A 23,541-nucleotide genomic window follows, 5' to 3' on the forward strand; every position below is an offset into this window, starting at 1 on the left:
TGGTGGAAGGGCTATTAGCATTTGGATCATCTCTTTCGAAATATTCCTCCTCCCTATGTTCATCATATTCTGCTCCTGATTGAGATAACGCTTGTAAAGCAAGCTCATAGAGTGGTGGATGTTGTCTAGCTACTTCACTTGTTCCTTTACTTAGACTTGATTCGATTTCTGTTCTTTTAGGATCCATATTATTTAAAATTAACAGGAATATAAAAAATTTATTATAGTTGATTAATGCATCGATAAAAAATATATTATAGTTGATTAATGCATCGTTAAAAAAGAATAACAGTAAATCAAATAAGCAAAATAATAAAATAACAGTTCCAACATATCACTGATCTAGTGCACCAGGTAGTATATCTGTTGCAGCATATAACCAACCTGGTGCAGTGGATGAGTAATCTGTTGCAATAATACAAAATATATCACTCATCTTTTAAGACAGATGAATGGTCTATGCAACAGATCACATATTGTTGTAACATATAAGTGATCTATTGGAACAGTTAAATAATCTGTTGCAATGAATGAGTAATCTGTTGTAATAATACAAAATATATCACTCATCTGGTGAGAAAAATAAATGGACTGTGCAGCAGATCATACATTTATTGTAACATCATCTGTTGCAACATATGAGTGATCTATTGGAATAGTTAAATAACCTATAGCAAAGGCTGAGTAATCTGGTACGATAATACAAAACATGTTACTCATCTGTTGAGAAAGATGAATGATTTGTGCAACAGATCACATATTTATTGCAATATCATTTGTTGCAACATATAAGTGATCTGTTAGAACAGTTAAATAACCTGTAGCAATGGCTGAGTAATCTGCTATGATAATACAAATATATCACTCATCTATTGAGAAAGATGAATGGTCTGTGCAATAGATCACACATCTGTTGCAGCATATGAGTGATCTATCAGAACAGTTAACTAATCTGTAGTAACGGTTGAGTAATCTGTTACGACAATACAAAACATATCACTCATCTATTGAGAAAGGTGAATATCCTGTGCAACAGGTCACACATCTATTGCAACACATGAGTGATCTATTAGAACAGTATCAACGGTCAATATTGTTTAGATTTCTTCCAACATAAGGGTCGTCTATCGCGGCAGATAAATGATCAGTTGGAAAAATCAAGTCTTGGACATGTCCTGTTGGAAGAGTTGATAGGATTTTATCCAACAGGAGGTTCATCTGTTGTATCAGATCATTAATTTGATGGTTTCTCCGTTGAATCAGATGGTTAATCTGTTTCATCAGATTTTTTATCCAATGTTTAATTCGTTGCATCAGATAGTTAAACTATTGCATCATATAATAAATCTATTGCATCAGCTTTTTTATTTGATGATTCCTCTGTTGCATCAAATGATTAATCTGTTGCATCAGAATTTTAATTTGATTGTTTCTCTGTTGCATCAGATGGTTGATTTATTGCATCAGATGGTTAATATGTTACACTAGATGGATAATTTGTTGGAGAAAATAAAAAATAGTAGCATAATTTTATTCAACAGAAAAACAACAATATCACCATTTTTACCAAGAATAAGAACAAATCAACTCAAATCGTTGTTTTGCTTGTATAAACACAAACAACAAAAAACAAACTTCAAAAAATGCAACAAATAACAAAAAATCATAATTGACTTCGAAAAGAGAAGAAATATCAGAAATTAGGGTTTTATTCAGACCTCATTTCAAATTAAAGCAACAAATATTGAAATTGTTAACAAATACTATAAGAGAAGTTGGTTTAAGTTCCTCGTTTTCTTTTAAACTAAAAGGTCATAATTTTTTACTGTGAAAGAAGAAAAGGAACGATGAAGAATTTGAAGTTGTTGTGGCCGGAGAGCAAGGCTGTCACGTCGATTGAAGGTTGAAGTCGAAAAGGAACTCGAAACCCAACTATTTATCGTCGGAGGTTGAAGTCGCCGAGGATTGAAAGGAAAAATTTGCAGAACTGTCGGTTGGAAAAGAGTTAAGAGAAGTTGTCTCTCTCGAGAGAAGAGAGACTGATTGATTTGGATTGAAGAGAGGTGTGGGTTGGGTTGATTTGTATTTTTAAAAAGATTAGAAAGTTTTGAAAATATTAATTAAGTCCACAATTAACTTAATCAAGTTTCCTAATGATGTTTGACCTTTTAAGTTGGTCAATGTCACCAATCCTTCATTTAAGATTTAAAAGACACCATTCCTTCAATTTTCTCAAGAGAGTGTGAGATTTTGATAGTTCGCTCATTAGATTTTTTTGGTCAATTTTATCTATAATTTAAATTTTAATTACTCTACAAATTTTCATCCATTTTGATAAATTTGAACAATTATATGGGCTTATTAAATGTTACAAAAGTGATGAGTCATGAAAAAATAATAGTGACACAAAAAAAACTATTTATACAATCAAATTCAAAATTGATCCAAGGTTTATTGTCTTTCTATTGTGTAGAAATGTTTATTAATCTTATTTCAAATTTTTATTTTTCCTAATAAATTTATCATGTACAAGTAATTAAAGTATCTTGACATTCCCTTTCTAACTTAGGACATGCTTGATTATTGAATAAAATATTATTTTATATATAGCTAAAAATGTTTGAAAATTTAATTCTTTTAAAAAAATATATAATTTAACTCTTCAAATCTTAATGATACTAAATAATGGAAAATGAGAGTAGTTCATTTTCACATTTTATGATGATGAATTTTTTTAATAAAAAATGAGATTATCAACATTTTATAGAATTTAGGTCAAAATAAGTAATTAACATGAAATATTAAAGTTTCATACATGTTAAGAAATATCAACATAAATTTCTTAACATGTATTTTTAGAAAAAAGAAACTAGTAAAGTTAAAAAAAAAAATTAGTAACTTTTAAATTTATTTTGTATGGTTTAATATGAAGAAAAATATTAAGCTAAATAAGGTGAAGGGTATTTTTGTAAACAAATTATCTATTCTTAAAAAGAATTTAATGCATATTATTTTTAGTATCACAAATCAAACAACCACTAAAAAATAATATTAGAATAACTAATCTAGTATAATTAATCTCAGCATAACTAATCCCGTCATAACCCGTTTTCCAACCAAACGACCCCTTAAAATACAATATCGTGCTAAGTTGTGAGATTGATCTTAGAAAATTGGATATCAAATTTGGACCACTTAGGATCACTTTTGAAGCAACAACGAATTGGTGAAATTTTTGTGAAACTTATTGGTAATATCAACGTTGACATAATTTGTATTGAATTTTTGAAGATCTGCATACTCATGGTAAGGCAAGTCTTGCCCATCCATCAAAACTATAGTTAATTCATCGATATGGGGGAAATATTAATTTCAAAATTTTGAATTTGTCTAAAGAAGAATACTTACTGAAAAGGGGGGTAAATTTTTCACTAAAATGAGAAAGAAAAGTCAAGGAAGATTTGAACAAGATAGAAAGTAGATCTTGTGCAAATCAAGAGAAGAGCTTCCTTAGGAACAACTACCGAAGATTTTAAATGATACTATCAAATAAGTGAAATCTAATACTACAAACAATGAGGGAGGTAGTTAACGGATGCTTAGAGAACTACCTTAGGATGTGACAAGCGATATTTCAAAGAAATGGAAACATTAATTACTGTAAGTCTTGATGATCCATTAGGCAAGAACTGTGGCAAGATAAATCTATGCCTACCCATCATAACTTTTGGTGATTCGTGGAGATTTTCGGCTAAGTTTTGACCTGCAAGCTTCAAAGCTCTATCCACAAGCTATTTTTACAAATTTATTTATAGTTTGTTTTACCAACTTTGTTTTTTCTTAAAAGTTCTTAATTTTATTAAAAAATAAATTGATTGATCAAAATTTGAGAGAAAATAAATATTTTTGTGGTGTAGCACAAACTTTTTTTGAAAAGCTAAAAGAATATTTTTTTCCTAAAACAGTTTTCTAGAAAATACTTTAAGAAAAAAATAAACTTAAAATCACTTTTGAAAAGTTGGAAAAAGGCATCGTTTCCATCCCAAACTATACCCGAAAAGTCGAAACCACACCTAAACTATACTAGTGACCTATTACACACCTAAACTATAAAAAAGTGAAACTATTTACACCTTGCCAGGCTACCACCACTTGCATGTGGTGTAGTGTTTTACACGCGCTGTCACGTCAGCAGTCAGTAAAAAGTATCACTTTTTAATAGTTAAGGTGTGTAATAGGTCACTTATATAGTTCAGGTGTGGATTCGACTTTTCGACTATAGTTTTGGGTGGAAACGATGCCTTTTTCCTTAATGTGTTTAGCAGTTTACTTTTGTTATTTAATAGGCTGGACGCGCCTAAAATAAGTGTAACACACGCGCCTTAGAATGGGAGTCGCGGGGAGGTAATAATATCACTTTTATATAGTTAAAATGTGTAATAGGTCACTTATATAATTTAGATATGGTTTAGACTTTTCTTATACAGTATAGGGTGGAAATGATGTTTTTTTCTGAAAAGTTTGACCAAACATAATGGTTGCCCAAAAGTATTTTTAAAATTTGTTTAGCCACACACAAATTACTTGTAACCAAAAAATAATTGTTTGAAATACATCCTTCAAAATAAGTTATCATAAAAATTTGGCCAAATAAATTTAATTAGGGATCAAAAGTCAAAACTTCAATATAGTGGTAAAAAAAATTTTTGCAAATCCCCGATACGAAGGATCCCCATCCGAATAACCAACATGGCATCGAATTTTTTTAGTCAAAAACATAAAATTAATCATTGTCGTGTTTAAAACGCTAACTTCCATAACCGTTTCTAGGACAAGAACCACTTCCACCTGGCCTATAGTTTCCCTTCCACTTCATAAATATAGCCGCTTTTCTCGTAAAACTGTCTTTGCAAAGTAGAAAATCCAAAATTCCATGACCCGGCGAAGTTGTCAAAGCAAAATATTTCCGACAATCAATTTCTAAAATCTTTCTTTATTAATTACAAAAAATAAGTAAAAAAATTCTTAACCTTAATTTTGACCCCTTCAATTTCTTTTCTTTTTGTTATAATCCTTGAAATCTACTTCTAGGGGTAATAAAGTAGTTTTTCGTAAGGAAACAGTCATCACAAAAAAGATGATCGATATTAAGAATATTTTTTGAATTCAGAGAGGGTTTGAAGAACGTCTAATTCTTTGAAAGGCGCTGGAAAGGGTAATCTTATTTTTGTGTCAGTTTGATTGTTCTTTGTTCCTTGTTTTGACTTTTTAGAATCAAGAATAAATTCAGCTTTTGAATCTCTCTTTTTGTTTGTGATATCCAAGGAGATTTGGAGTATGTAAACAATATCATGTATATATTAAAAATTGAATTCAGGGTCTGAATAAAATTGATTATTGAATGAATATTGTGGCGCAATTGATTAATTGAATGACTATTGCATAAGTTATTGATGATTTTATGGCAGCTAAATTTGAATATTTGATGTTCTATTATAAACCCATAAGGATGGTAGGATATCTCCTCCTACCTCTGTTGCTATATGATTTTCTTTTTGTTGTCTTTCTTTGCTATGATATTAATCATGATTCTAATTGCTCACCACAATTTTGAAATATTCTAAAGCTCTTGCAATTGAAACATTTACTTTCTAAACTGTTCTATTTTTCCTTGCTCAGAATTAAATTGAAAAAGGAGATCACGTTTGGTGACGATGGGAACTGTGATGGTGCTGATTTTGGTGTCGATGAAGATCGTGATGGATAATGTGCACGCTGGAGATACGAATCCTGTTTTTGATCCTTGTTCAGACACGAGAGTTCAGAGATGGGATGGTTTCACATTTGGGCTTGTGTTTTCTTCAAAGGAATCATTCTTCTTCAATGACTCTCAGCTCTCTCCATGTGATCGTCGGCTCTCCCTTTCTGGCAATTCAGCTCAACTGTCTGTTTTTAGGCCCAAAGTGGATGAGATTTCACTCCTTACAATCACTAGCAGCAACTTCAATCCTGTATAACCTCCTACATCCCAAATCTTTTATTATCATTCTATATTTTTGTTCTCTTCCATTCTTTTATTCTGTTTTTTTTTTGTTTTTGTTTTTGTCTGTCTGATCAGTCTGCTTGTGTGAGTGTTTATACTTTTAACTGTATATTAGATGAGATAAGGGAACTAACAAAACCTTTTTCATGCCTTGAGGACTAATTATCGTTTGGAGTGTATTTTTACATGACTGGTTATATCTCTGTCTATGAAGTAGATTCATCTTTCATCCGGGAAGAAACAGCAGGTTAGTTTAATAGAAATTTGTCACCTTCCACCTAACTGTCTAACTAACTTGTTTGGTAGAATTTCTAGATTCCAACAAGAGGCAACGAAAAAGAGTATCTCAAGCTTTAGTTTCCTCCTGCTGACTACCAAACTATTTTATCCAACTTTTTTTTTTCCATCGAAAAATTGAGCGAACTTGATGCTTAGACGCCAATCATGGTGGTCATTAATTCTTCCCTTAAATTGTTACTTTACAATAGTTTCCTTTCCACTTGAAAAATAGTGGCGAGTGTCCAACTTTCACTTTAACTGTACAGTACAGATGATTAAGCTATCAATCTTTGAACTTTTTCGTTTCAGGTTCTCACTCTCCTTATGAAAAAAATAATAGGCACCCATACTTGCATAGGAACGTTCATGCTCTGAGCTAAATGCCAGAGAAGAACATAGATGTTCATCAGTTATAGTATATACAAATAGGTGCACACCGTTGAAAAAGAATGAAGAAGCTTTTCAGGAAAAAGATAGCCTTTAGAAGCTCGCTCTTAAGTATAAGGCACTTTAGTTGATCAAAGTACAAAACAGAAAAATAAGAATACTGGAGAATAGATCATGTCCTGAGGTTATGAACTTTTGTCATATAATACAGAGTCAATAAAGCCAATTGTCGAGCTACAAAATTGGGTGTGAGCCCATGTGTGCGTCACCCTTAACAGGTTTACCTCAGCAACATGTGCTTTTGGACTAGACCCCACTGCTCAGTGGATTAGACAGGTGTACATAAGCTGGTCCCTAGCCAGCTATATTGAAGAAAAGGTTGGGCATTTGCTAATTAACTGTCGACAACGTTATCCAATCACTATTAAATACGTTGGTCTTTATATGTTTTTTCAGTGGTAATAGTTAGTGTTTTGAGTGCATCATATTTAATGAATTTTTTCAACTTCTCAGAGCAAATCTGGTGGTTATATGGTTGCCTTTGCTGGACGCAAATATGCTGCAAGATCATTGCCTGCTTTTGTGGCAGACAATACTCACACCGTTACAAGCTTTACTCTGGTAAGTCTTATGCTGCATGGAAATCTCAATTCTGCAACAAACATTAAATTATCATTTTTTCCGCATCGTTGAACTTTGTCCTCTGTTTTGATTCAGGTACTTGAATTTCAAAAGGGCACCCTTCAAAACTTGTTTTGGAAGAAATTTGGCTGTGATTCGTGCAAAGGAGATTCTTTTGTTTGCCTCAATAAAACTGATTGTGCAGTCGCCAATAATAAGTGCAATGGCAATGGCGGATCCATTGACTGCAATGTGAGCATACAATTGGCCTTCTCAGGCACAGATAAGAATCAAAATGTGCTAAACTCGTGGTACGAAGTTAAGAACCTCCGGCAATACTCCCTCTACGGTTTGTTTCAACATGCCACTGATTCTCTCACAAGTCCTTTTAAGAACCTGTTTTAGGACCACGTAACGAGTTCTTGTTTGTATAATGACCATAAGATTTCTGTTGTGCGTGCCCAGTAACTAGAATATATATGTCCTACGTCCGTTGAATAACTTGGTGATTACAATATAGAATCCAACCTGTTTTTGCTTGTACATATCTTTTCATGGTTCAAGAATAGTCTTTAGGTGTCCTTAAAATTTCTCATTGTTTACTGTTCCAATGATTCACATTGGCCTGCTTCTATGCTTTCTCCTTTTGATTTCCAGGAAGTGTGGAAATATTTTTTTTGTTAAATCTATCTTTATAAAAGTGAATGCGGATTTCTTGGCAAATGGAGGTTACAAACATGAAGAATAAATTGATTAATTTGAAACTCTACTCAAGGAATATAGCTTATCCAGATTTAGTTGATGCAGCTCATTACATGTTTTAACAACTTGTTGCTAGAATTATTTTTTCATGTCCATCTCAAATTTGTTAGGAATCTCTATATTCATCCTGTTCTATTCAGATACTATTACGGGTCCTTACATATTCAGCACCTTTCATCATAACTACAACTATTTTTATGATGATTGTCAACGTAGTCTTCCACAGCTCTCCTTTTTATTCGAATTGAGATCAAGACTGTGCTTTGCAAAAAACACACACTGATTAGATTTCAACGTCATAATTTTTTTTTAATCACCACTAGAGATGGTCAAATTATCTGTAACGTCAAAGCATTTGTTGGGCATGAAATCTTTAGATGGGTGCAATTAGCGGAGCAGGTTCACCACAGTATTTTTATCGAAAAGCAAATCCCAACAAAATATAAAGATCTTCTTAAGGTAAATAATACCGCAAGAAAAATTAGAAACCTTCTTCTGTTAGCCGAAAATTGAAAGATTCAATCAAAAAAAGGAAGTTTTAAAAGAGAAGGCTTTCTTGATTTCTTGAAACAATACAAACATTTGAGTTATAGAATACGTGCACTTACTTTTTTTTTATGCAGTCATATTCGACAAGATGATTTTTTTTGCCTTCACATTCATATAGGGTAACAGTACATATATAGATATAGGTATCGTGAGAAATAAGGGCTCGAATGACTTGAATTTTGTAAAATAACTTCTTTGTCCTTTGACTCCAAAATCACTCATCATTTCCTCCAAAATGCAAAACCACTTCCTTTTAACTCTAAAATCATTTATTTTTTCCTCCAAAAATAAAATCATTTTGACTTTTATTTTTTATTTTTTATTATTCTTTCATATTTTTTATTATTTTTTATTTCTTTTTTTTTTTTTCACTATTCTTTCATTTTTAATCCTTATATTTTACCTTTTCATTGTACGTTTTCCTTACTTATTCTAAGCTCTCTCATTTAATTTGAAATCTTTTAATCATCATTTTTAACTTATATTATATATTTTTTCTTCCATTACTTCTATCTCTTTAGTTGTTTTACTATACAGATCTTTTAACTTTTTTATTTTTTAATTTTAAATCCTCCATATATCTCATCTACAAAAATTCCTCCTATAATTTTTTTTAAAAAATGAATTCAATATAACAAAAATAATTAACTAAGAGAAACCATGAATGAAATTTTTGGAATTGAAAATAGTGATGGTGCAGTCGCTAAATTTATAATCAACATAAATTCAAATATGATTACTTTTAAAGTTAAATTCAATTTTATTTTGCTTACAAACAAAAGAAAATTGCCTTTAAATAGAAATTCAATTGATAGTTATCAACGTGATATTTCAACTGTGAATTAATTAAGTTTGACTTAAAAAATTTAGTGTAATTTTTATCTTGACTCTAAATAACTCGCATGTTGAGTTTATATAGGTTTGACTGAAAATTCAACTGTATGCAAAGATTAAGTATATAAATAAAAATTATTGGGATCGTCACGTAATGTTATTCTAGCAAACTGATCAAAAAATTTATAATCATTGAACCACAACTTCGAGACTAGAAAGTCGCGATAACATACAAATTTATTTTAGTTAAATTATGTTTAATATTTGGAAGTATTTTTATTTTGTTTCACTAAAATTATAAAGTATTTTCATAATTATTTTATTTAAGAAAATTAATTGGCTTGTAAAAATTGAAGCTGAAAATTAATTGGCTTGTAAAAAATTGAAGCCGAAAGTATTTTATCTTATTATTATTATTATTACTATTATTGTTGTTGTTGTTGTTATTGTTGTTGCTACTGCTACTGCTACTGCTACTGCTACTGTTACTGATACTACTACACATCTTATTAAAAATAAATTTAAGAAGGGAAATTGAGTTACTAGAAGTCATCACTTGTGTTGGCGAGTCATAAAATTCACAAATTGAAACTCGATTTAATCCCAATATATACTGAATCAATATTTTTCAAATAGAAGTCGACCATTTATGTTGACTATAGTGACAAATTGACACATGATTCAATCCTAACATAGATTGAATCAATATTTCTCATTTAGAAGTCAATTTTTTATTTTAACTATAGTCGTGATAGATTGAGACTCGATTTGATCCTAACAGAGATTGAATCAATATTTTTCAAGTAGAAATAAATCATTTATATTGATTATAATCATGATAAATTGAAATTCAACTCAATCCTAACGTAGATTCAATCAACATTTTCTAAATATAAGTCAACCATTTAGCTTGACTATAGTCGAACAAGACAAATTAAGGTACAATCCAATCCTAACATTGATTGGTACGGCAAGCTGATTCGGACACCATGAATTAAAAAAATATATAAAAAAGTCAAACATTTATGTTGATTATAATCGTGATAAATTGAAACTCAATTTAATCGTAATATATAGTGAATCAATATTTTTCAATTAGAAGTCAAACATTTACGTTGATTATAGTGGTGACAAATTGAGACTTAATTTAATTTTACTACTACTAATAAAGGGCAATAAGCAGGCACATCTCAACATGTCTGCTTCAACTGCTTAAATCGTAATCTTACTATATCATTCTCAATTAATTATATAAGTTATTTAAGTATTAAAAAATAATTATATTTAATAAAAAGGTAACATAAAAAAAAAAAAATTAACTCTTGATGTTTTGTGATACCATCTTCAGCTGCTTCAATCGTAATTTTAATTATTATAAGTCATCTAAGTATTAAAAAATAAATAAGTTAATAAAAAGGATAAATTAGACATAAAATGATAAATTAATTTTTAAAGTTTTAAATTAATTTGATGTCTTATATGAGTCTCATTTAAATTTTTTTCACAAATATTTTTTATAGTAATTTTGTTATATCACTTCTAATTAGTTGTTATAAGCCATTTAAGACATGTCTGCTTCGTTGTTTCAATTATGATTTTATTATATCACCCTTAATTAATTTTTATGGTCATCTAGGCATTAAAAAATTAATAATATTTCATAAGAAATACACTCAAAATGATACGTCAATATAAATTATTTGGTATTGATACCTTGTTGAAAAATTACAATAGAACAGAAGAAGACATGAAGTAACATATATTATTTAAAAATGAGAAGACACGTAAATTGGGACAATGAGAGTATTGATACCTTGTTGAAAAATTATGCTAAAAGCACTAGAAATCACATAAAAAATATAAAATATTCTATTGACTCTCGAACTTATATCTGGGTCACTTAAACTGAAATGGAAGAAAAAATATTATAAATCACAATAATTAAAAATTTAAATTATTTTAATGACTGATTATCTAAATTATATTTGTGTCACGTAAATTGAAATAAAAAATAAAAATATTGTATTTGTGCTAGCACGAGTCCTTTGATATTTAGTCTAATATAAATTGCATCAATATTTTTCAAAGAGAAGTCAAACATTTATGTTAACTTTAGTCATGACAAATTGCGGCTCAATTTAAATATATTTTTACTATATTACCCCTAATTAATTATAAAAGTCATCTAAATACTAAAAATAATAATATTTAATAGAAAAATAAAATTTAAATAAAATGATAAATTAACTCTTGATATTTAAATTAACTTGACGTCTTATATGAGATCCACTTACTTTTTTTCACAAGTATGTTTTATGATAATTTTGCTATATTGTTTCTAATTAGTTATTATAAGTCATTTAAAACATGTTTGTTTCGTTGCTTCAATCATTATTTTACTATATCACCCCTTAGTAATTATTATGATCGTTTAAGCATTAAAATATTTAAAATAATTCAGAAAAAAAGATAAAATAGACACAAATGATATGTCAACATAAAAAATTTGATTGACTGTCAAAATTATATTAATGCACATAAATTGGGATGAAACGGAGGAAGACATGAGGAGCCAACTTTAACATGACTGCTTCTTGGAATTTAATGAAAAGTTGAGGACATTTTAGTCCTTTTACAAGAAAAATCTGTTTAAAGAATTTGTCTTTTGTGTTATATTAGTTGTATCTTATTAATAACTTTAATAAATGCCCACAATCTTCTATTTAATTACAGATCATACCCTTAAAAAAGTCCACCTTATTCTATTTATTTATAAGTTTACCCTCCAAGCTACACGTAAGTAGGTGGGTCCCACAATACTTTTCAACTTTGTATAGATTTAATTTTATTTATTTAAATTTAAGTAATTTAGTAATATAATAATTTTGTTTTAATTTATTGCTACTAAATATTTAAAGTAAATCAATTTTATCATTTTAATGACTTTTATATTCAAAATTAATTTTTTTACTTATTTATTTTAGTTAATTTATATTTTAATTTTTTTTCTTATATAGAAATACTATTATTTAAACTTAACTTTAAATTTTTAAAGTGCAAAATTAATAAATTTACTTTATTTAAATAAATTCTTAATGAATATTTTTAAGTTTTGTATTGAGTCAATATGTATCAAGTAAAAAAGAAAGAAAGAAAATTTATAATAAAATTTTATTATTGTGAGACATAAACATCATGCACTATTCAATAATGTTTAATAGTATCATATTTTGTATATCCAAATTATAGCATTTTGTATTTAATTAATATATTACTCCTGTAGTTATTGATGATTACTATTGGATATGAAAAAATAATGTTAATTTTTATAGGTGTAACATAATCAATTTTTATAGGTGTAACATAATCAATCGCTCTAAATTAATTATTATGAGTCATCTAGGTATTAAAAAAATATTTAATAAAAAGATAAAATAGATTAAAATTCAAAATTAACTCTTGATTTTTAGATTAAATTGTCTTCCTTCAAACGATGATTTTACTATACCATCCCTTATTATAAGTCATTTATGTATTAGAAAATTAAGAATAACAAAATGATATGTCAACATAAAAAATTTGATTGACTATCAAAATTATATTAGTGTCATATAAATTGGGACGAGATAGCGGAAGGTATAAAGCAGCATATATTATTTGAAAATGAAATAAATAGTATTGTAAATAACAATAATTAATTGACTAATTGCCAAATTTTGTCTGTGCCGCATAAATTGGGATGAAGAGAGTATTCATATTTTATTGAAACGTTATGTAAAAAATATTTTAAATCACATAATTAACATTTTTAAAATTTTAAAAATATAAAATATGTCTGACTCTTGAAATTATATCATTTTCACTTAAATCCCCGTCCCAATTTATATGACTCATTTTTTATTCAGTCTTAAAAAGAATGATATTAATCTAATGAATAGATTTAATATCAAGGATAAAATAGACACAAATAGATAAATTGTTCATTAATTTTTAAACTGGACAAGTATAATTGGATACTACTTTTAATAATTGTTCTTCATAAAAAAATTTATTTTTAGTCTCATACAATCAACAAAAATCGTATGAGATTGTGTTATTTATTAGACATGTGGCATTATTGGTGGTTCAACCTAACACCTCTATGTCCCTCCTTTTTCTTTCCTATCGTTCGTTTCTAATTTTTAGCCAAACTTCATTTGCTTTTGATGTTTTTTATAAAATCTTTTTATAAAACAAACGGAAATAAGTTGATGTTTCAGAATTTAAAATCAATCACGAATCACAAGTTATTATAATTAGTGAACTAGCTAAACAAAAAAATAAAATTATTACTTTTCAAACTTCATTTAATAATATATATATAGATGGGTGCATGACTATTCACAATTTGGATAAAAATCGACCCAAATCAATATATATATATATATATATATATTATTTATTTATTTTTTTAAGTCATCGACAGACACTTTAAGTTGTCCCGAAAATTCACTTAAACCTCTCAACTAAGGCTTGTACCTATCAAGCCCCTAACCCACCCGAATTTTGATTTAATCAGACTTTTTTTTTGTCAATCAACTAAAAGCTAAAGTGTGTGCAACACACACGCTCTGATGTGGCAAAAATGATGAATTAAAAGGTGATACTTGGCATTGAATTCAAAAGCAATTAAAAAATATTCTATAATTAATAAAATTATAATTAAAAAGGAATTATAACTTTTTTTAAAAAAAAAAAAGAACTAAAATCACCACCACCCTCCTCTTCTTCATCTTGTACTAAAAAATCTACGGCATAACTCCATTTTTTCTGATAAAATTCTTCCTCTTCTACAAAGACAAATGAGATGGAGAAAACTCAAAATGGATTGAGGAATATGAAATAGCTTATTAATTTATGAAATTAGCATTTTGATTTTCTTTTTGAATTAAATTTACAATTTTATTGATTTGTGGAAAAAAATGAATTTACATTTTTCTGGCAAATATATGGGGGGGAAGAATTAAGAATGAGATCGAACTAATGAGATCGAACTAAGAACAAAAAAAATTTCAAATCAAATTCAAACATAAATTCAAAACTAAGAAAAAAGAAAGGAAAAAAAGTACAAAAAATGGGAGGAGAGTGGGAGAAGAAGATGAAGAGGGGGGGGGGGGGGGTATGGGATCAGGGGTGGGAGCCTTTTTTTAAAAAAATTATTTTATTATTTTTTGGGGGCCTCGGTGCCACTTGACACGTTTTTATTCGTGATTTAGTAAAAAATTATTTAGTAAAAAATTCACTCACGCACCCCTATTGAGTGAAAAACACGCGAAGTGCCATGTAGACAAAAAATGCTTGATTGAATCAAAATTCGGGTGGGTTAGGGGCCTGATAGGTACAGACCTTAGTTGAGGGGTTTAAGTGAATTTTCGGGACAACTTAAAGTGTTTGTCCATGACTTAAGCCATATATATATATATATATATATATATATATATATGTATGTATATATGTATGTATGTATGTATGTATGTATGTATGTGTATATGTACTAACTAGTTTAGGTATATGCGTCTTGCCGTGAACCTCATTTTAATGAGTTCAAACATTACATTAAATAAGATATTTGTTTAAATAATAAAGATGAATATAGTAATTAAATTTAATATCTTTTGAGTATGTAAAGATGGAGAATTTATTTATTAAACCTAATCTTTACCAAAAATATTTTTAAAAGTCTATCGATATCCATCTACCATCTGTAAATTAAATAAAATAATACAATGATAGCGACATCAAAATAATACAATTAAATCTAATCTTTACATACAAAAATTTTCTCAAAGTCGTCCGACACTTATCTACCACCTGTAAACAATAACAAAATAATACGATAATAGAGATATCAAAATAATACAACTAAATTTAACCTTTAAATAAAAAAAAATTCTCAAAGCTTACCAACATTGATCTATCACCTGTAAACTACAACAAAATAACACGATAAAAGTGATATCAAAATAATACAATTAAGCCTAAATTTTACGTACCAAAATTTCTCAAAGCCGATAGGGATTCATCTACGAGCCGTAAACTACCACAACATAACAAACTAATAGAGATTATTACGATAATACAATTAAACCTAATATTTACCTAAAAAAAATTTAAAGCCAACCCACATTCATCTAGCATTTGTAAATTAAAATAAAATAATAAGATAATAAAGATATAAAAACAATACAATTAAACTAACTTTTACATAAGAAAATTTTCAAAGTCAACCATCATTCATCTACGACCTGTAAACTATAAAAAAATATAATAGTGATCACAAAGCTTAGATTTTGATTCAACTAATTCTTATCTGAGCGAAAATTCTGACCCTAAAGAATGATTTTTAATGAAAACAAAGAAGATACATATATACTCACATGTTGAATTCTATTATGCTGACAAAAACAATGAAGAAGTTGAGGGTTAGAAAATCAAGCATCCACCAATCTAGAAATGCAATCAAATCAAGTTAGATGAGCATCAATCATATTCTCCCAACAGGCAAATCAGTTTGTTCTCTAGTTTAACGTACATCTCAATATTTATAGAAATATTTCATTAATAGAGTCCTATTTTAATAGTATTTTTCTAATTGAACAGTAGAAAGAAAAATATTAATTAATTCTCCTACCATATATTTTAAGAGTCCCATATATTTTAAAACTAGTAGAAATAAAAATATTAATTAATTCTCCTGCCATATATTTTAGGAGTCCCATATATTTTAGAAAGCCTAGTTAATATAATAAAAACTAATTAAATAATAAATTAAAAAAATAATGAAAAGACAGTTTTGTCTAAAGAAGAGTATTTTAATGAAGGGTAAAAAGTTTAAATTACTTTTCTAAGGGTCTTCACACTTTTAATATATTATAGATTATAGATATAGATATACGTACGTATGTATGTGTTTTCATCAAATTTATTTATAATTTAAATATCTTGTATTAGATTATGTCATGTTACTATTTAATGTGGTAATATATGAATTTATTTATTTTTTTGGTAAAAATGAATTGTTGTCTTTTTTTTTCTTTTGAATAAATTATTTTTATTTTTGTGTATACATAATTAATAATCAAACAACCAGACCAACTCAAATTCAAACTGATCACAATCGAATTGATAAATATATTATTTGATTTGGTCTTAGTAATTTATAAGTTGACTATATTGATTTACTTTTAATTTTGATCAATAATTGATTCAAATCGATCTGTGAACACTCCAACATAGTTATGTTGATCATTTACATCTGCTTTTTTCACACTTAACTCGAAATCAAGTCATGTTAAAATTTTATTATTATAATTAGCACAAAAATTATATTTTACGTATATATTTGTGTTTCATCACTGCTCACGCTATCAATGATCAGTTCGATAAGGTATTATTTCTCAAAAACTGTTAATTTTTTAGTAGGAAGTTTTATAAATGAAAGTTTCAAAAATCACGAGATATGTTTTTGAAAGATTAAAATATTTAAAGTATAAAATTTTAAAATATGATGAATTTCATAACAAAACAAATTTTTGAAGATATTTTTTAAAAATTTAATTAGTAGATTAGTCTCAGAGTTTTGCAAGAGAAAAATTATTTTATCTCAATAAAAAAAATAGTGATTATTTTTAATTAAATAAATCAGTAAAACTGATATGATTATTTAACTGACTAAAATCATAAAGATATCCGAAATAGTATAAAAAACAAACAGAATCCTTCGTGCCAATCATAATTTTCGTTTCATAAAAAGTCCTTACTTCGTTATTCTTACAAGTCAGATTGTTTTATCCAAGTTGAATAAATTATTTTATGATTTTCAGAGTTTTGTTTAATTTTATAATCCCTCTGTCTCATTTTATGTGTCGTCATTTGATCAGGTACGAAGTTTAAAAAATAAAGAAAAACTTGGTAATGTTTACCAACTTGTTCTTTATAAAAAAATGTGCTACTATTTTTTTTTAATTAAGTGGTACCAATAAAGATAAAAGTGAAATTATGTCGTTAAATAGTTATCAAATAAGAAAAAATGATATTCTTTTTTAGACGGATAAAAAAAATGATGATACATAAAATGTAATGGAGAAAGTATTTTTAATTTTTTTTAATCATGTACTATATATTTTTGAGTTGCAGTAGAAGGTTAAAAAAGAATACCAAATGCACTGTTGCAACTTTGGCAAAACACAAATTGATGTTATAATATTGAAATTTAAAAAAAATAAAATTAATTAGCTAAATACAAATTTAAACTAGAAATTCAATGTTTGATTCGGTGTTTGGAATTTAGAAATATTATTTTTCAAATTAAATTCAGTTTGAAATTGAATTGTGTGATCCGTTTGATTGAAAAAAGTGATATACGAAAATAATTTGCTAAATGAATAATGAATAGTCTCGATTGCAGAATCTGAAAATAATATGTTATAGTAATAGCTAATGGAATCTCGTGATGTACTCATACAAATTAAATTATGTTAATTACCTTATTTAAAATAAGATTATTCGAGAAAATGACATTTTTATTTCTACCCATTAAAAGAAGTACTACATGAAAGTTCCAAGAATCAACTAGTTTAACGGGTAAAATAATGATATACTGTAATTATAAATTATTTTGCATGTGAAATTAAACAGAATATAATCTAAAGGAAATAAAAATCTTTTGCAATATTTATTCAATATAAAAAAGTTTATTTTGTCCCAATAATTTAAAATCAGTAAAAATGAAAAATAGTGATTATTTTTAATTAAATAAATTAATAAAACTGAATATGATTATTTAACCGATTAAATCGTAAAGTTATTCAAAGTAGTATAAAAAACAAATACAATAAAATCGTGTAGAGTAATAAAGATGAAAGAAAATAAAGTGTAAGAGAAAGAAATGCCAATTTCTACTTGGCATATATATTTTGTTCTTCACATTGCATTAGAAAATTAGTGGGGAGATGAAAAGATAAAGGAGAAAATGGGTGGGAAGATGAAAAGATAAAAGAGAAAGTGAGGGACAAGATGTCAGCTAGTATCATGTGTAGGATCATGGTTTATCAAAACCAGGTAAATATTAAGGTTGGTTTTGAATTGGGAAGGGTAATTTGGGTATCAAAAAGTTATAAAATGATAATATGACCCTTACTTGTTATTTTAATTACTAAAATACCGGTCAAAAAGTGAGTTTCGAGTCATTCGAGTCAATTTCGTTGGAGTCAAATATAATTTCCCGAGAAATAAAATGTGGTGCTCATGTGAGATATGTTGATGACTAGGACACAGTTATATAATTCGAAGAAGTCTTCTTCATGTAAAATTAAGTCGCTGAAAATGAAAAAAAAGCAAAATTTTTGACTATATCTTATAAAATTCTACCACTTATGTCCACTATTGTCGATGTTCAATCCAGAGGAAGAAAGCAAGAAAGGAGGAGCAATCCTAGAGAGAAAATAGAATCTTTGTACTCCCTCATGCCATCTTCAGTTGTACGATTTTAAGTTGGCATGCGAATTAAGAAATAATAGAGTTATTTTACTATATTATTCATTAATTATAATAATTTTAATGTTTTAGAAAATACATTAAATAATGAATTATATTTAATACTAGGGGTAAAATGAAGAGGTAATTATTCATCTATATGGTGTGAAAAGACCCTTAAAAAATGATTTGAATTTTTTACCCATTATGAAAAGATTCTACAATAGATAAAATCGTTTTTTCATTATTTTTTATAAATTATTATTTAACTATGTTTAGAGAAAATGGTTTGTTATCCCCCAACCTTTAGTCAAAATCTCAACTATACACTCAACCTTTTAATGTGACCTATTACCCCCTGAACTTATTTTTACCGAATTTATTACCCCCCAGTTGCTGATGTGTCACTGGACGTGACTACACACACCCATAGGTGCGTCAGTTGACTTTTTTTCACTTTAAAATCATTATTTTTTGATTGCCACGTCATTATTTTTAATAAATATTATTTTTTCTTAATAAATATTGGCATGTTATATCTTCTTCTTCTCTTTTCTAAAACAAAAGTTGAAGAACTCATTAATGGATTTCTTCATCTTCCTCATTAATGGATTTTTCTGAAACCAAGAAATTCTTTTTGCTCCGAAATCGAAATCAAGAAACACTTGAACTAAGAAAACAATAAGAATTCTCCGATTAATGAATTCTTGAATGAGGAAGATAGGGAACTCCGATTCAAAAAACTTGAAAAAAAATTAAGAACTTGAATTCTTGAATGAAGAGATGAGGAAGATGATAAATTAATCTTGAATGGCATTGATTAGTTCTTGGATGCCATTGAAGAAGAAATGCCATTGAACCCGAATTAACTTGAAAAAATTTAAGAACTTGGGTGTTTGAGTAGTCAAGATCAGACGCAACAGGAGCAGAAGCATTGGGTGTTTCCTCATAAGTTGTTTGTTCAACTGAGTCGTCTGCCCAATCAAAATTGATTTCACAATATGGAACATAGCCATCATCCTCAGCTCGTGGAAACATATTTAAAAGAAGAGAAAAGTCATCGTTTTTTCTAGATTGCTGTTGAACTTCATGCAAAACCACCTTATCCAGCTCAAAATGTCTAGCTGCATCCTCCATGTCCAATATATCTTCTTTTAGGCAAAGAATTCTACTGCTGCTGTAAGGGAAATCAAGTGACCTAGGATCTGATGAACAACAACCATTCAACCAATCATCAGTTCCAACAAGCATTGCCAATATAATTAGACAAGAAAAAGAAAGATAAGGTTCTTGGATGCCATTGAAGAAGAAGAAGAAGAATTGGAGAAAAAGAAGAATTGAAGAAGAAGAAGAAGAAGAAGAAGAAGAAATAAAGAAGAAGAAGAAAGAAAAAAATAATTAAAATGGAAAATGGGGAAGAAAAAAGGAAATAATAAAGTTAAATAATTAATTTTTTTTAGAGTAAAAAAATAAAAAATAACATGGCAATGACGTGGCATGACTTGAGGGCGCGTGCATCACACCATATTTGCATGACTGGTTGTCAGTTTTGGGGGGTTTAATAATTCCACTTTAAAATAGTTCAGGGAGATAATAATTCCACTTTAAACTAGTTCAGGGGGGTAATAGGTCACATTAAAAAGTTAAGTGTGTAGTTAGAATTTCGACTATTGACTCCTATAATATATGAGATCAGTTCTTTAAAATATATGGTAATATTCTTTTAAAAATTAGGAGTCCTAAGATATATGATAAGAGGTAACTTTTGGTAACGACCCGAGAATACCCCCCAAGTCATCACACGGTGCTTACGATCCCAAAGTACCACAAGCTAATCCGTGACTGATATCTGTTATGAGCACAAGATAATAATACTGAAATAAATACGGAATTAGGTTGAAATGCCATAAGGTTCAAAATCTAAAATACTGATAAAATATAACATCTAAAATAACGATTCATAAAACTGTATACTATTTAAAAAAATCTAGTTTGAAAGTCTCTAATCTGAACTGTTTGAAAGTGGAGTTGATGGGACAAGCCCCCAACTAACTCCAATAACTGAAATACTGAAACTACTGAAATACTAAAATAAAAGTATGCCCTCGATATATTAGGACTCAATACTAAATCTGCGACTGCTGACTAGATCTGTCTAAGCGCGGTCAGGAACCTGAGCGTCTGAACCTATGATATGAGACATCATAGTGCAAAGAAAAAGTATGCGGTCAGTACGTGGAATGTACTGGTATGCTAGATGAGGTAAGACTGAATGCAAGGGTTCATATGCATGAACAGTAACTCCTGAATAATATAGTGTAACTGCACATAAGAGTACATAGTTAACTGATACTATTGTAAATAATGAGTATGTAATAGTATGCATATATATATACTATAACTGAGCTTTTCTGAAGCTAAGTACTGAGTTCTGGTAACTGAGTAACAGATATCAAAAGTTACTGATAACTGATTTACTGATAGTAATTGACTGTGTTTGACAGTCCTAATTCTGTAAGACTGAACTGAGTTCTAAACTGAAGACTGAACCTAAAACTGTGGGAGGTAATCATCTAACCGACATGCCCTTCTATGAACTGATTGGGGTCCAACCTGTAACCCCAGCTGGAAGGGTGCTAATATTGTGCCATGGGTACTAACACTCGAAAACTAGAATGCCATGCCTAACTGACGGGTGACACCTGGGAGGAGCCAAGCCTAATCTAACGGGTGACCCCTGGGAGGTTGTCAAGCCCAATCTGACGGGTGACTCCTCATCCTGCGCTGGTGTAACACCCCGAATCTGGTACCCAAAACGTTACACGATGCTCATAACCCCAAAGGACCACAAGCTAACCCATGGCTGATATTTGTAAACTGAGAACTGAATAATATTAATAATATCATAAATACGAAAACATGAACTGAAAGTCCATAAGGTTCAATACTAGTACATAACTGAAAAATATGGTATAACAATACCAAAATAACTGAGATAATTGTCTGAACATACTGTAGTCTGAAAGCCTCTAAACTGTCTGAGCAAGAAGTTGATGGGACATGTCCCCAACTAACTCCAACAACTGAAATAAACTAAAAATTGAAATAGTAATGTGATCATCATGTCCTCGAAGGATGAGGACTCATTGCTAACTCTGATCGCTAAACTGGGATGCTACTAGTTCTCTGGAGCTCATGCTTCTAAACCTATGGTCTAAGACACCATAGCGCAAATGCGTCAATACTTTGAATGTACTGGTATGCAAGTGAGGTAGGCTGAATGCAATAGGTTCATATGCATGAACAATACTAACTGACTGACTAACATGAACGTGAGAATACATGCATGCATACGTAACTGTAACTGAGATCATGATAGGACTGGACACTGAGTTTTGACTACAAAGTCTACTGGTATTGATATCTGAGTCACTGATGAGTAGAAACTAATACTGTATTACTGAATACTGAGGGACTGATACTATGTTACTGATACATGGATAACTATGTTTGACAGTTCTAATTATGAAGAACTGGTCTGGTTGACTGTATCTGACAGTCCTAAAGCTGAATGCTAATAACATAAGTTTTGATAACTGATATAACTAATAACATGAGTGACTGTATCTGATAATCCTGAATCTGATGGAACTAGCTGAGTTTCGTACTGTATCAAAGTAACTGAATCTGAGATCAGTCCTATCTAGCTGGTGATCTCTAAATCTGATGATACCGTTACTGATTGATCGTAGTTGAGATCAATTTTGTCTAGTGGGTAATCTCGGAGTCTATTTATAATGATAAGGAATGACTGTATCTGACAGTCCAAAATCTATACTACTAAGCTGAATTGATTGTATCGGATAGTCCTAATTCTGTAACTGAAAACTGTGGGATGTATTCATCTAACCGACATGCCTCAGACTAAGCTAACTGGGGTCCAACCTGTAACCCCAGTTGGAAGGGTGCCAGTATCACGCCACTGGTAAAGAAAACTATTGTGAAGTTAGTCCTAATCTAGCGGGTGACCCCTGGGATCAGTCCTATACAATTAAATACGCTAACGGGTGATCCCTGAGTATGTCAATCCTATCTAATTGGTGACATCTCGTAACTAAGCTGGTTACATAGTTCTGGAACTTAGGGATTGCTTCTAGGGATCTCAGTCCTATCTAGCGGGTGAGTACCCATCACTAGGCTCGCTCGGTGCTAAATCCTACTCCCACCTGAAAGACACTGAACTGATTAACTGAACAGAGCTGATTAACAGAACTGAACTGATTAGCTGAACTAAACTGATTGGCTGAACTGAATTAATACTAGTGGTATTGTTTAGCGGAGCTAAACTAAATTTACTGAGTTCCGTTGACTGACGAAATGTATTGAGTTCTGAGGACTTTTGAGATTTTTTGAGTCACATGACTTACTGATTTCTATGAATCATAGCTTGACTGAGCAGATCGTGAAAACATGACATGACTCTAGGCACACAGCTAAATGTTCGGGTACAAGTACCCCTAGGACTCGATGAGAAAAAACTGACATGGCATGGC

The 23,541-nt window shown here is 29.4% G+C and overlaps 1 protein-coding gene across 1 annotated transcript; it reads left to right on the plus strand.

The window, feature by feature from the left end:
* The first annotated feature begins 4,811 nt into the window (after positions 1-4,811).
* Positions 4,812-7,875, plus strand: LOC107858981. The gene is made up of 4 exons (XM_016703819.2): positions 4,812-5,215; positions 5,680-6,011; positions 7,223-7,330; positions 7,427-7,875. The coding sequence occupies exons 2-4, from the start codon at positions 5,715-5,717 to the stop codon at positions 7,733-7,735; spliced, it is 714 nt and encodes a 237-aa protein (XP_016559305.1). The 5' UTR covers positions 4,812-5,215; positions 5,680-5,714; the 3' UTR covers positions 7,736-7,875.
* Positions 7,876-23,541: the final 15,666 nt, after the last annotated feature.

This window comes from Capsicum annuum, chromosome 2 (assembly GCF_002878395.1).
Source record: "Capsicum annuum cultivar UCD-10X-F1 chromosome 2, UCD10Xv1.1, whole genome shotgun sequence".
Lineage (NCBI taxonomy): Eukaryota > Viridiplantae > Streptophyta > Magnoliopsida > Solanales > Solanaceae > Capsicum > Capsicum annuum.

Coding starts and splice junctions, on each gene's coding strand:
- LOC107858981 (XM_016703819.2), top strand. CDS start 5,715: ATGGGAACTGTGATGGTGCTGATTTTGGTGTCGATGAAGATCGTGATG. Junction 6,012..7,222: donor CTAGCAGCAACTTCAATCCT/GTATAACCTCCT, acceptor TCAACTTCTCAG/AGCAAATCTGGTGGTTATAT. Junction 7,331..7,426: donor CCGTTACAAGCTTTACTCTG/GTAAGTCTTATG, acceptor GTTTTGATTCAG/GTACTTGAATTTCAAAAGGG.